Source organism: Anolis carolinensis, chromosome 6 (genome assembly GCF_035594765.1).
Source record: "Anolis carolinensis isolate JA03-04 chromosome 6, rAnoCar3.1.pri, whole genome shotgun sequence".
NCBI classification, from domain to species: Eukaryota; Metazoa; Chordata; class Lepidosauria; order Squamata; family Dactyloidae; genus Anolis; species Anolis carolinensis.
Genome location: NC_085846.1, coordinates 46,157,691 through 46,171,313, shown reverse-complemented (window position 1 = coordinate 46,171,313; position 13,623 = coordinate 46,157,691). Strand labels below are relative to the sequence as shown.

At 38.2% G+C, this 13,623-nt stretch overlaps 1 protein-coding gene across 11 annotated transcripts in view; it reads right to left on the bottom strand.

Annotated features, from left to right (window-relative positions):
* fhod3 (formin homology 2 domain containing 3) overlaps positions 1-13,623 on the bottom strand; it is a 326,788-nt gene that overhangs the window by 42,487 nt on the left and 270,678 nt on the right. For all 11 annotated transcript variants that reach the window (XM_062984260.1, XM_062984262.1, XM_062984267.1 and 8 more), the window contains 2 exons: positions 13,446-13,565; positions 10,785-10,946 (listed from right to left, as the gene is read on the bottom strand). In XM_062984260.1, coding sequence (XP_062840330.1) covers positions 10,785-10,946; positions 13,446-13,565 — 282 coding nt within the window. The remainder of the gene's footprint in view (positions 1-10,784; positions 10,947-13,445; positions 13,566-13,623) is intronic.

Genomic DNA, 13,623 nt, shown 5'->3' with positions numbered 1-13,623 from the left:
TGGCTGGCTAGGAGCAGTGGTGGCAGCTCCCCAGACTCTGGAGTCCTGCTGTAATAGCATACTAAGCACAGCTAGGAAGTAACTCATTTTTGCATTGAGTCACTTTGATAATTATATATTTCTAGCAGTAATGCACAGGGACCTCTTTTTTTTGTCTATAACAGTCATGAACAACATTGATGACTCTTCTGAGGATCAGGCTATTCATCAGTCATTCCTTTTTGGGTGTATGTTGACTCTGCCTGACCAAATGAATTAGGAAAGGGATAATGGGTAGGAAGGATTGCTTTATAAAATCTTCTGCATTTTTGTCAGAGTTTCCAATTTTTACTATCTGAATTGGTCAAGAACGGGGAGACAGAAATGATTGTTCTGTGTTTTCTAATGGCACAATGGTATTGTTAACAAGTTAGATAAGAATAACAGATACAACAATTATTTCCTTTTAAAAGGCACCATCCCAAGCTTTGAATTGATACTGTAAAGAAGTTGCTAGGATTACCATTTGAGCCAAAGAAATGCTGGGTGAAATGGGGCTCAATTTGTGATGCAGGTTAATGTTCATGAACGTGAACATGGAGCTAAGTGAATGTTGACTTGAGCAAAAATAATATAATTATTTTCCATAATATCTGTTTACTGAGCAAAATTCTTGCACTTCTGAACATGCAAACTGCATGTATATGAAGTTACCTTTAGAACTTTGAAAGCCTTATGTCAACACGTTTCATTGCTTCAAGTTAAGCTCAATGTGAAAGCAGCCAATACATTCCTTAATAATGTAAACAGGTTCAGGACTCTCATATTCATTAACCATAAAAGGTGCTTAAACAGAAGAACGCTACAGGCTAGTTTATGATGTTAAAATGAGGGAGCTCTGTAGGATTTTTTATGCCTTGGTGGAAACAAGACATTTATCATTTGCTTTGGTTTTGTCATTATAAAAGATCATGGAACACAGATTTGAAGCATATTAAGACCATTTTCTGTAAACAAGTGGTAATGGGCAAATCTAGAAATCTCTTTCTATAGAAAAGGCACAGATAAGAATAATAGCCCTAATATAGTAGTGCTACTTACAGAGATTAATACTATAAACTTATGAAATGAGTAGTTAGAATTCAGGGTCAGGAAGATAAATGAGACCATATAGAGAATTTAGGGAGATCAAAACATTTTATTTGACACATTTTAAGGTTATTCTGGAAAAAAAATTAGAAATTTGATAATGTGTTTGTGAAGACTTGATGTGATGACAGGGATGGAATCTTTTTGGATCCCACCTCTGCCACCAAATTGCGAAGGATTCAACTTCTACCTCTATGTATCCTACTTTTCAATGTTGTCGCTGCCACCACCTTTGAAAGATGCTTTGCTCAAATAATAAGCAACAATTGAAGAAACAGTAACTTGTTTATTTATAGCACAAAGCTTGATGGTTGCAAGAATGTTATATCTTAAGTTGAACGATGTTACTTCTGTACAGTAAGTGTTGCAAGACTTCTCAATAGTTTCACTGAGCTTAGTATGGTATCAGCTTTATATTACTTGTTTCTTTCAGTTAGGAATACTGTCCTTCTTGAACTTAGTTGACCTGTACCTGATCAAACTTGGATTGGGGAGTTTAACTGGTTAACCCTAGTCCTCCTTGACTTAGGGATATAGCCTCAGCTCTTTAGTTATTCCTACTAAAGGCTCAGCAACTTTAATTTTAGCCCTTCTCCGCTAAAACTCTCTAGCTGCTCAACTTCCTCCCACAATCTCTTTTTTCCGATCACACTCCTTTCTCACTGAACAGAACCAACTGCTCTGCTCAACCGACAAACTCCAACTGCCCAATTCCAACTGCTAAATTTTGAATTCTAAGGCTTCCACCAGCAAGGTGAAGCCACGCCCCTTTTCCTGGCCATGCCTTAGAGGCTCCCAGCTTCTGTATAAGAATAGCTGAAATATATAACCTTAAACAGTCAACCTAAACATAGCAATCATGAATAAAACACAATGATCATGACATCTTTACAGTGTTGATATTTTTTTAAAAAATGCTTCAACATAAATGTATCAATGCTACTTACAAAGTAAAAGTAAAAGAAGACGCATACTATATGATGCCATTAATCTTTTATAACGATATCCAGTGAAGGGTGATGTATGTGTGGATAGTCTCTTTTTCTGCAATAATTGAAAGTTTTGAAATGAACTGGGTTGTCATATGCTCCCTCCTGTCAACGTTTTCTCATCATTCATCTCAATTCTTCAGATAGAAGCAAAGAATTGTAGAGTTGCAGGGCAGCAGAAAGCAGGTTTGTTCCCTCCTCTCTATGACTTTCCCTCACATGGCTGTCATGTCTCCTCTCAGCCTTCTCTTCTGCATACTAAACATGCCCAGCTCTTTAAGCTGCTCCTTGTAGGGCTTGTTCTCCAGACCCTTGATCATTTTAGTCACCCTCGTCTGGACACATTCCAGCTTGTCAACATCTCCCTTCAATAGTGGTGCCCAGAATTAGACACAATATCCCAGGTGTGGTCTGACAAAGGCAGAATAGAGGGGTACCATGACTTCTCTGGATCTAGACACTATACTCCTATTGATGCAGGCCAAAATCCCATTGGCCTTTTTAGCTGGCGTATCACATTGTTGGCTCACGTTTAGCTTGCTGTCCACGAGGACTCCAAGGTCTTTTTCGCACACCCTGCTGTCGAGCCAGGCATCCCCCATTCTGTATCTTTGCATTTCAGTTTTTCTGCCGAAGTGGAGTATCTTGCATTTATCCCTGTTGAACTTCATTTTGTTATTTTCGGCCCATCTCTGTTAAGATCGTTTTGAATTCTGTTCCTGTCTTCTGGAGTATTGGCTATCTCTCCCAGTTTGGTGTCATCTGCAAACCTGATGATTATGCCTTCTAACCCTTTGTCCAAGTCATTAAAGATGTTGAACAGAAGCGGGCCCAGGACGGAACCCTGTGGCACTCCACTTGTCACTTCTTTCCAGGATGAAGAAGACAACATTGGTGAGCAACCTTTGGGTTTGTTTCCTTAGCTAACCATAGTTTTGCCTATCCCACATTTGACTAGTTTGTTTGCCAGAAGGTTATGGGGGACCTTGCGAAGGCCTTACTGAAATCCAGGTAAGCTACATCCAGTTTAATAAATGCTATTTTTTTCTTACTTCTCTGTGCAATAATGTTAAGCAAATTCCTAATTGGGTGACTAAAATTTCTCCCCTTTATAAATCCATACCGGTCTTCCCCTATCACTTTTGGCAATAAATCCTTTAGTGTATTTGCTAATATTTTCGCAAATGTTTTGTAATCCTGGTTCATTAAACTAATTGGTCTATAAGAATAATAATTTCGTGTATCTCCATCTATATTGGGGTTTCTCCTCTGTTAATTGTAGTGTTACTTGTACTGGTGCATGGTCAGAAATTTCTATTAGGCCAGTTTCTGCTTTTAGTATCTCAGATTGATCAGAGTCTCTCTTTAGTATATAGTCTATGCAGGTAAATTTCTTTATGTCTTCCTGAGTAATAAGTTGCTTTTGGTTGTGTTTTTACCTCTTGAAAGCAATCCTTCAGTTTCCATTTGTCCAAGAGTCTGCACTTATTTTTTAACATGCCTAAATTGAAGTCCCCTGCTATAATTACTTCCTCTCCATGTAAGCCCTCTAGCTTCTTAAATATCTTTTCTATATATTTTTCCTGGCCTTTATTAGGCCCATAAATATTTAGAATTGTCATTTTTGCCCCATATATTTCTCCTTCAAAGATTATCCATCTCCCTTTAATATCAGCCATTAGGTCTGTTTGTACCACCTCTATATTATTTTTTGTCAAGATAGAAACTCCCTTTGTTTTGTTATTTGCTCTTGCCTCTGCCAATGTATTCCAGCCTAAGATACTTAATTCTTTTTCTGGGTTCCTTGCTGATCTGTGCATTTCCTCTAACATTATACACCCAAAGTTATTTGTTTTGATAAACCTTCTTACCATTGATGTTCAAGCTAGCACACTTTAGTGATAAACACATTGGATTGTTTGTTTCCTTGGTATTTTTCTGAGGCTTCTTTTTAACGTTCTTTCTTTCCTTGTCAACCCCTCACTCCTCCAATGTGGCCTTGATGAGGAATTAAAACTCCCTTACATTTAGTCTTTTGTGTCCCCTAAAATCTCTCCATTCCCCATTTAATAACCTTTACTAGCATGCCCTCTAAATTTTTTAATTGCCCCCTTTTGCAATGTTAACAACTATGCCTCCAGTTCTGAGCTTTTACCCCAATAGCTGCGTAGATAAGAGATTCAACCCCCCCCCCCCCCCCCAATCTGTACGCATTAAACTGGTCCCTAAATATTCACTAATCTTACCTGGCAACTGATTATGCTTATTATGTTTTAACAAATCATGACTAAGATATATCATACTTTGTTCCTTTGTCCAGCCCTGAACTAGGGTAGGAGTGGGAAAGTGATGATAATTAACAAAGTCTCTAATACTATTGCAGCCGCCACAGTCCTTATACATCCAGAGAGGGAGAGGAAAATTATATAGTTGCTTCTGAAATAAGTTTGAATTATTCCATTCTATTTATTCAACTTCCTCCTCTTCCTCTCCTTGACTTTCTACCGGAGCTTTACTCTTTTTATTCTCTGAGGAAACCTTTGTATCTTCTTTCTTTTTGCCTCTTTGTGCAGTATTCCTTGCTCCAAGTGTTTTCAGAAGTTCCTCCGCTTGTTCTGGTGTTCTGGAAATATATATCTTCCTTTGTCTAAAGTGTATAATAGCCATAGGAAACTCCCAGGTAAATTGTATTCCACCTGAATACAATGCTTTGGCCTAGGGTTGTAAATCTTGTTTAATTTTCAGAGTTTCTTTAGACAAATCTTGTCTCACTGTAATCTGCTTGTTTCTATATAGAGGGTTCTTCCTCTTTAAATCTTCCTTTTTGCATTCAGTAGCAACTTAATAATCACTTGCCTTGATGTTGCAGGTGCGGATGATCTCATGCCTCCTCTTTTTGAGCTCTGGTGCAATCTATCTATATCCATTGATGACATTTCTATTTGATTTTTTTGTAACCCACATTACAATCTCTTCTTTCAAATCTTCTGGTTTTTGTTCTTCTTGCTCAGACCAGATTTTCAGTCTCAAATTCACTCTTCTACTTCTTTCTTCTAATTCTGCAAATTGTCCTTTTAATTTCTTAATTTCTTTCATATTGCCTTTTGATTGCTTTTCTGAAGCTGTTAATTTGTTTTCAAGAACACTCATTCTCCCCCCCCCCCCCATTTTACACATTACAGTCATTATTTTGAAATTGTCTTGTAGTGTTTTTCTCAATTCCTCAATTGCTCTCTTATTTACCTCCAAATCAGCCTGGGTTAGCAGAGACTCCTTCAGAGACATTATTTTTCAGCTAATAAGCCTTATTAATGCTTATCTCTATGTTTTTCTCCCCTATGGGTTTCTCTGGAGTCTTCACTTATCTTCACTTACTTTGAAAGTATCTTCAAACCTCAGTTTGTTGACTCTCACTTTCTTTTTAGAGTTTAATTACTTATTTTCTTCGGGAAGAGAGATTAGGGTGCGACTGCTCATTGCAGCCACATGAGCAGAGAACACCCCACTACTTCTCATTTTGTGTTGTCCTAAAAAGCACACCGAGGCATTTGGCAAATTTACTACCATTTCTCCTTTTCTTTTATAAACGACTGATTCACTTGCCAGTCTGATGATGAGATTTTTCCTACCTTATTTTAAAATACAGTTCATTTCTTGGCCTGAAAGGAAACGGTAAATAATGTGCAAATATGAAATCCTTTCAAACCCCTGACTCATCTTGAAAATGAGGACATAGTTGCTCACTTGTATATGTGCTTAAGGACAACATCTGGCCAATACTGGCATAAATGCTTTTCAAGCTACATTTCATTGTGAAGGATCTGATTGCTGCCTGACCTTAGAACTAGCAAGACTTTGAGAAAGGTTGAGTAAAATGGCCCTTTTTTAATTTTACTTTTCAGGGGCATAATTTCAGACACAGGAATTTCAGTTAGGAGATAAACAGTAGGGATTCTGAGACTTAGGAAGTGGAACTGAAAGCTCCACCTAAATACAAAGGTTTTCCTCCAGACTTATGTACCATTCACCCACTAGGGAGGTGATGGTGGGAGGCTGGTTAGAATGGCAGTGAAGGAAGACTTGGAATGAAACATTTTAGTGCTTTGCTGTGATGGTGAGATTAGCAAACAAATATTCTCTTCACACCTGTTTAGGAGCTGATTCAAGTGGTGAAAGTACTGTCACAACTGAATCCCAAGGATGATTGGGAAGAAACATTCCATAACTTACTATACCCCACCTGCTAAAACACTTTTACAGTAAGTGCTTGGATTCTCTTTGACTTGGGGTGCATCTACACTGTAGAATTGATGTAGTTTGACACCACAGTTTAGTTTCTATGTCAGTTTTTTCATTATGGTGCTTCTCTCACTCCCCTCCCCCCCATTTTTGAGCAGCATGATGTCCCAATGCAAAATTCATCAATGACAATCATTAAGACACTCACACAAAATGAACACTGAATCCTTCTTCTCATTCAGGGCCAAATCATGAATGACAGAGCACTTAGTTTGAATTCATTTGATGTTCAATAACAATACCATCAGGTCCAACAGCAAAGCAGCAAGAGTACTGGGGTTAATGTGGTTGTGGTGCTCATATCCTACTGCACATAATGACTATTTAAAGAGTTTAGATTAAAGCACATATTTCTTAGCTTATTGTAAGCACTAGGTGTGTTATCGTTATCGTTGATGTGTGCCTTCATGTTTTTACTGACTTATGGCAACCGAAAGGCAAACCTATCACAGTGTTTTCATGGCAACATTTGGTCATAAGAAGGTTTACCTTTGTCTTCGCCCTGAGGGTGAGAACGTGTGATTGCCAAAAGTAACCCAGTGGGTTTCCTTGGAGAAGTGGGAAGTTGAACCCTTATTCTCCAGAGTCGTAATTCAGCGTTCAAGCCAATACACCATATTAGCTTTAGGTGCTCAATTTAAAAACCAGGAAGCAGCTACTCAAGAAGAATGAACAAGAGAAGCATATTTCCATCAATATGAGCTGGTCATTGACTGTAATAAAAGTTTACTTACTTACTATTTCTATCAAGAGATCTTCTCCTTTTCCAACTAGGAAAGCAAAACACCTGCCCTCAAAAGGAAAACTCAATTATGTTGGACCAAATGCGGAAGAAGGAGAAATGACATCATTCAATTCTCTTTCTACCAAATCATTCTGTCCAGCCAGACTCATCAGCTTTGGCTCTAGTCATCACTGGTGGTGACAAATTGCCCACAATTGATTTCTAATGAGTATTCATGTCTCAACAGTATGCTATTCCATATCTTCTAACAGTGGATGTAAGCATACAGCTGTGCCCTTGAAGACTGTAATGCCCCATATAAATGTTCTGTAGCTACCGTGCTACTCTCTATCTCACTTTACTTTTTTACTCATTAAAGGTCAGGTAGGAAAAAGTGCACAGGGAAATGGTTAAGCCTTTGTTATTTAACTTCTTTGGAAGAGATATATGGGTCACATGGAAACCAAACTGTAATGTAGCTCTTAATGAAATATTTATAGTTTATTTATGCCAAATTTCCTTAAATAAGATTTCTCATACTTTTGGAATCTGTACTATTAAGCAGATTTGATTATTTCCAGCTTTCAGATACTTTGATTTGCGGCTACCTTGAGAAATGGAATTATATTTTACTACAGCAAGAAAAATGCTCCAGCCATGTTCATAGCAGGAATAAGCATAGCTCTATTAAAGACAACCTGACAGCATGTGAGTAAGTAACTCTACAGAAAACCAGAATTGGAAAAGAAAATGTTTCTCAGGTGAGCATGAGTTAAGCTTTAGAATCTCTCAGCATAATTGTCTTATATTCACTTCTTCATAGCTACACAATTAACAAGCTTCATGTATAACTATCATCTTTATCCCATCATAGCTGCTCAGCTACATCTATGTATACAGCTATACAGTCTATGTAACCCAGGAGCCCACCACGGTTCCTGAGATGTGCCTTCCATATCTTGACTCTAGAACCCCATTTTAATCCCGGAAGACTGGCAAAAGTAGAAACGTATGAGTGGTCTAGCCAAGAAAGGAATTACTAGCTGGCCTTTCATGTAATAAAATTGTTAGGAATAGCCTTTGCTGGTGTATCAAGCATATTAAACCAGAAACCTATAAAACCAGTAACTTTTGAGTCACAACTCTAGATGAGCTGTGCAAGGTGGCTCAGGGATTTCTTTTAAATTTTACATAGCCCCTTTTGTAGTATGCTCCTTTTAAGCAACTCACAATTGATTAATTTTTAGTCTTGTATGAAATATTTTTCTCTATCTTAAAACTTAAGATTCTAATTTGTCACAGAATCTTCTCCCATTGGATTAAGAAATCATTACATTAACGATACTACACCATGCCACTCTCTCCTGCAGTCTATAGATATCATTGGCTGAATTTGAACCATGTTTGTTTAGTGTTTGGCACTGAAAAAAAGATTTCTTAAAGGAAATTCTGGAGTACTATAATTTAAAATCTTGCCAAACTTGGCAATGAAGATTATATAGAATACAGTGAGACCACAAGTGGAATGATCTAGACTACATATTGAGCATATGACTACTATTCAGCTGTTAAATGGAACGGTTCCATAAAAAAGTAGAAATTCTGATATTGTTGACAAGTCAAAAACCTTTAAATATAGTGCAAATATTGTCACATAACATAATTCTGTGAGGTACTATGGCTGGAATGGAGAAATCATGAAATCCTTTTCAGTGGTTTCATGAAGAAATATATATATGAATGAGAGTTGCCTCCCTATATATATATATATATATATATATATATATATGTGTGTGTGTGTGTGTGTGTGTGTGTGTGTACACAAGATGAAATTACTTGCAACAATGAGAGAAACTCAACAGTCACCTGCTGAGAAATTGCAGGATATTTGTAAATCTTCCCTAGTCAAAGACTAGTTTTTTTGGTACTTATCCATCCTGAATTTACTTTTCGATCAAGTGATAAACATAGGATTAGGGATCATTACAATGAATATATTAGAAAACAGAACTGAAACAAAATACAATAGCCTCTCCTTTGCGTATTTCTCTTTACCTGATTACATTATTATTTCTAGGAATCTCTAGGTCCTCCAGCATGATTCTATGGTTAACTTCCATGACAGAGCCGTCCTGCAAGACTTACATGTTTTCTAAAGAGGTCCTGCAGTATGATTCTATGGTCAACTTCCAGCAGGACCTATCCATAGAGTTTTGCCACGGGACTTAGAGATTCCTAAAGAGGTATTCCTTCAGGTTAAAAAATAGTGTTTTTTTAATTGATGGTTTCCCCAATTTTGTGGGGGTTCTGCACCTCTAACACTAGCTAATGTGGAGGGCTGGCTAACATTTTTCAAAAATCACCTAGCAGCTACTATATAGCAGAAATTTAATGGTTTGTGATGGGTTTAGATTTTGCTGCTGGGAGGAAACCCTCCTCCCCATCATCCTCTTATTGCCCTGAAGTCCTGACAGTTCTGTAGATTTCTTCTTAAATTGAATTTGTTTGTAAGTTGGAACAGGTACATTTTTAAGTGTAACTCCAGCCAAATATACATATCTGTTAGTTTTGGATAGCATAGGGCAGGGGCTCCCAAACTAAGGCCTGTGGGCTGGATACGACCCTCCAAGGTCATTTACCTGGCCTCTGTCCTAAGCTTTAGACTTAGGGTTGACCTAAGTCTGAAAGAACTTGAAGGCACACAACAACAACAATCTTAATTTGCGACTATTTCATCATAGTCTGGCCCCCCAACAGTCTGAGGGACCGTGAATCAGTCCTCCACTTAAAAAGTTTGAGGACCCCTGGCATAGGAAATGGTTAACACCCCTGTGTTGTTTGTTTTGCTGTCTGTGCCTCTGTTCAGAAGATTTCACCTCACTTTCTGTCCTTGAGATTATTGGCTTATTGTGGAAACAAAGGTTGTAGATACAGTTTCAATGGAGACACCTTTTCCCCATGAAAACTTTTTCAGGAGTGAATTTCCCTTTGTAGGGGTAGATTTCTCTTACTTCCTGCTGTCTCAACACAATTCTTAACTATGAGTTGTTTGTTAGTCGGATGTTTGTAAGTTAGATGCTTGTAACCTTGGAACTGCCTGTATAGTGATTGGATGCTGATCTTGGTGGGCAGACTTTCTTTATCCTATATTCTGGGGATATCAAATCAATACACTGCACCATTTTTTAGACTCTAGGTTCCCATTGCTTGTCTTGTTTTCTGTGAACAAGGGAACTGCACTCACCACTCGCCCTCCCAAGCCTATCTCAGAGAATGACAGTAGTATGCTTTAATAAAAACAGTAATCATGTACAAGCTGATTCCAATGGCTTCCTGGATAGCATCTCCACAACACAACTAATTCCATTTTGCTTTTAGTAAAGCTATGGAAACACCACATTTGCTGCTGATCTTAAACTATTTCATGGAATAATAAAGAAAATAAACACAATATAAAAAACTCAATGAAATAAAACCATAGTGGTGAAAAAGCCCATTATGTCTAAGCCTAAGACATACAAATAGATAAAATTGGTAGAAAAGTAAAACTTGGATGTTGTACCTACATCATGTTTGTTCCATAAAGAGTCTGAGAAACATTGTTTCTCTAATAATAAAAGGGATTCCTTGCATAAATGATTTACCTTTGCAGACCGTGTGATGGCCCCAATCTCAGAATAAAGGTCCGTGCTGTCTGGGAATTTTTCCACCACTATTGTGCAGACATGATGTAGTAGAGACTGCTTGTGCACTGTATCCTTGACTTCTGGAACCTTCTCGAGGTAGCTTAGTTCAAAAGCTTTGGCCTATGTGGAAGAAAAAAGAATAATAACGCATAAGGCATGCCATTCTTTTTCTTAATAATCTTGAAGAAGCAAAGAAAAAATGGAAATAAAAGATCTGAACATCTTTTCTCTTTCAACAAAAATTCAAACAAAGCTATTTTTTTGTATCATACAAAAGTTAAAAATATAAACTATCAATAAAATTAAAAATAGCTAATCATTAAAAATAACAAACTTAAACAACAGAGCAGTTGAAAGGCCCTTTCCCTATAGCACTCACTTCTTGAAGTCCTGTCGAAATAAAAAAAGGTCTTCACATGCCTATGAAAAGATTGCAAGTATGTTGCCAGTCTAACCCCCTTTAGGAAGAGAATTTAAGAGCCTGGAAGCAGATACTGAGAAGGTTACCCCTTGTGCTCTTATCAGATGTATCTGTGAAAGTGGTGAAACAGAGAGAATGGCTTCCCCAGAAGATTCTAAAAACAGACATTGAGATACAGTACTTTCCTTAAACTGTGAGTCCTGACCCCTTAGCTCAATGTTGGAACCTGAAAAATTTGGCAACAGTTAAAGGTTTCTGTTGCCAATTTTTTCAGGCTCCATTGTCAAAGCAATGGTATTCCCCATAGCAACCTATGGTTGCGAGAGCTGGACCATAAGGAGGGCTGAGCGAAGGAAGACAGACGCTTTTGAACTCTGGTGCTGGAGGAAAATCCTGAGAGTGCCTTGGACCGCAAGAAGATCCAACCAGTACATCATCCAGGAAATAATGCCCAGCTGCTCACTGGAGGGAAGGATATTAAAGGCAAAGTTGAAGTATTTTGGCCACATCATGAGAAAACAGGAAAGCTTGGAAAAGATCATGATGCTGGGGAAAATGGAAGGAAAAAGGAAGAGAGGCCGACCAAGGGCAAGATGGATGGATGGTATCCTTGAAGTGACTGGCTTGACCTTGAAGGAACTGGGGGCGGTGACGGCCGACAGGGAGCTCTGGCGTGGACTGGTCCATGAGGTCACGAAGAGTCGGAAATGACTATGTGACTGAGAGATAAAGGTTTCTGAACGTCACCTGTTTTAGACATTACACAAACCTGTTGTACAGTGTTTATAGTCGACTTTGCAGAAAATGGTTCAGTTGTACTTCAAAAAAAGGAAAACAAGCTTATTTAGCAAGCCTTGCAAATGCTGATTCATTATAAGTAAATGTTTAATTTTTATGTTTATTTTATATACCTATATACCAGGAGTCAGAGAAAAATGTATCAGGCCAAAAGGGGTCCTGAGTGTAAAACTTTATTAGACCCTGTTATAGGTCATAACCAGCCTGTTGAATTGTGTCTGTCAGCTAGTGGAGCTGCAGCAGCAAAGCAGTTGTGTGCTTCCTGTAGCCGGTCCTGGTTAGCAACCTGGCTGCTGCTTTTTGTACCAGCTGAAGTTTCTGTACATTCTTGACAAGCAGCCACATATGTTATTTTCCCCAGAGATTCACTGTTTTCCTGTTTGCTTAATATACAGAGTCCAAGGGTGGGTTGGGACAGGCCAAGGGGCATTTGTCTGTGCAAGCCAAATGCACCATGACACGGGAATTGTCCAGGATTTCCTGGGAGTTCACTGAAGGTTCTGTAGGATGATGACAACATTGTGCATCAAGCTATCAAAACACAACTGCTCCTACCATATCCCAGCTACTACATGGCTGAGTCAAGTGTTGCTCAGGAAAACAGTGTCTCGGGGAGAGGGAGAGTTGCCTAATTTGCCTAAACACAAGATCTCAGGGCCAGGCCTTCATGTTAGGGCAGGGTCTTTGCAGGGCTCTTCTCAACTCATGAGAAACTCTTTTTTCAGTTCTCACCCGATCTTATGATCACAGGGGGATACTTCAGTCCAATTATCTCAGGAACCCTACATATCAGTCAAGAATTGAGTCTCTGCAGTTGTAGCATGCCAATTATGGAATGCAGTCCTCATGGAAACAGGATTGGCGCAAACACTAGAACTGTATTAATACCAGTTCAATTGCTTTTGTTTGCCAAGGGAAATTAACATGTATATCCAATTTGAGCTGGGTGTGCTTTTCTTTTCTTGCTTATTTTAAAATATTCTGTTTTGACATTTTTATTGCTTAATTCTATCCCGTTGTTTTATTGTATTTCTATACCAGGCAGTTTAAAATATTTTAATAAATCTAAATAGAAGCATGAAACAATACTATCATGGCAGATGCTTGTTTCCCTATTACACTGAAACCAAAGGTAATAGGTTTCAGCTAGAAATCTGTGTAGAAGAAGTAAATGACTTGTAATGGCTTAAAATACCAACAAAGAATTCTCAAGGATCAAGTGTCCTACCCAAGGCTAATCTGTGAGCCCTTGCAGGGACAAAAGTCAAGAGAAGGGAAGGGAAAGGAAAATGATATACATCTTCTTTTCTCCGTGTTTCTTCTTCCCGAGATTTCTCTTATTTTATTGCAGCCACCATAGAAAAACATAGGTTAACAATAATCATGGAGGTAAATCTTACATTGGTTCCATTGAGAAAATTTCCAATAGCTAGTAAAGTAGAAAGGATAAATGCCAAGGTCTTATTATTTTCCAGCTGGTCCATTCCTTCCTTTAAGTCCGAAAGTGGTTCTGCAACCTCCTGACATTGATAAAAAGTACAAGAAGAAAATGTTGTAAGCATTCAATTTAATAATTTG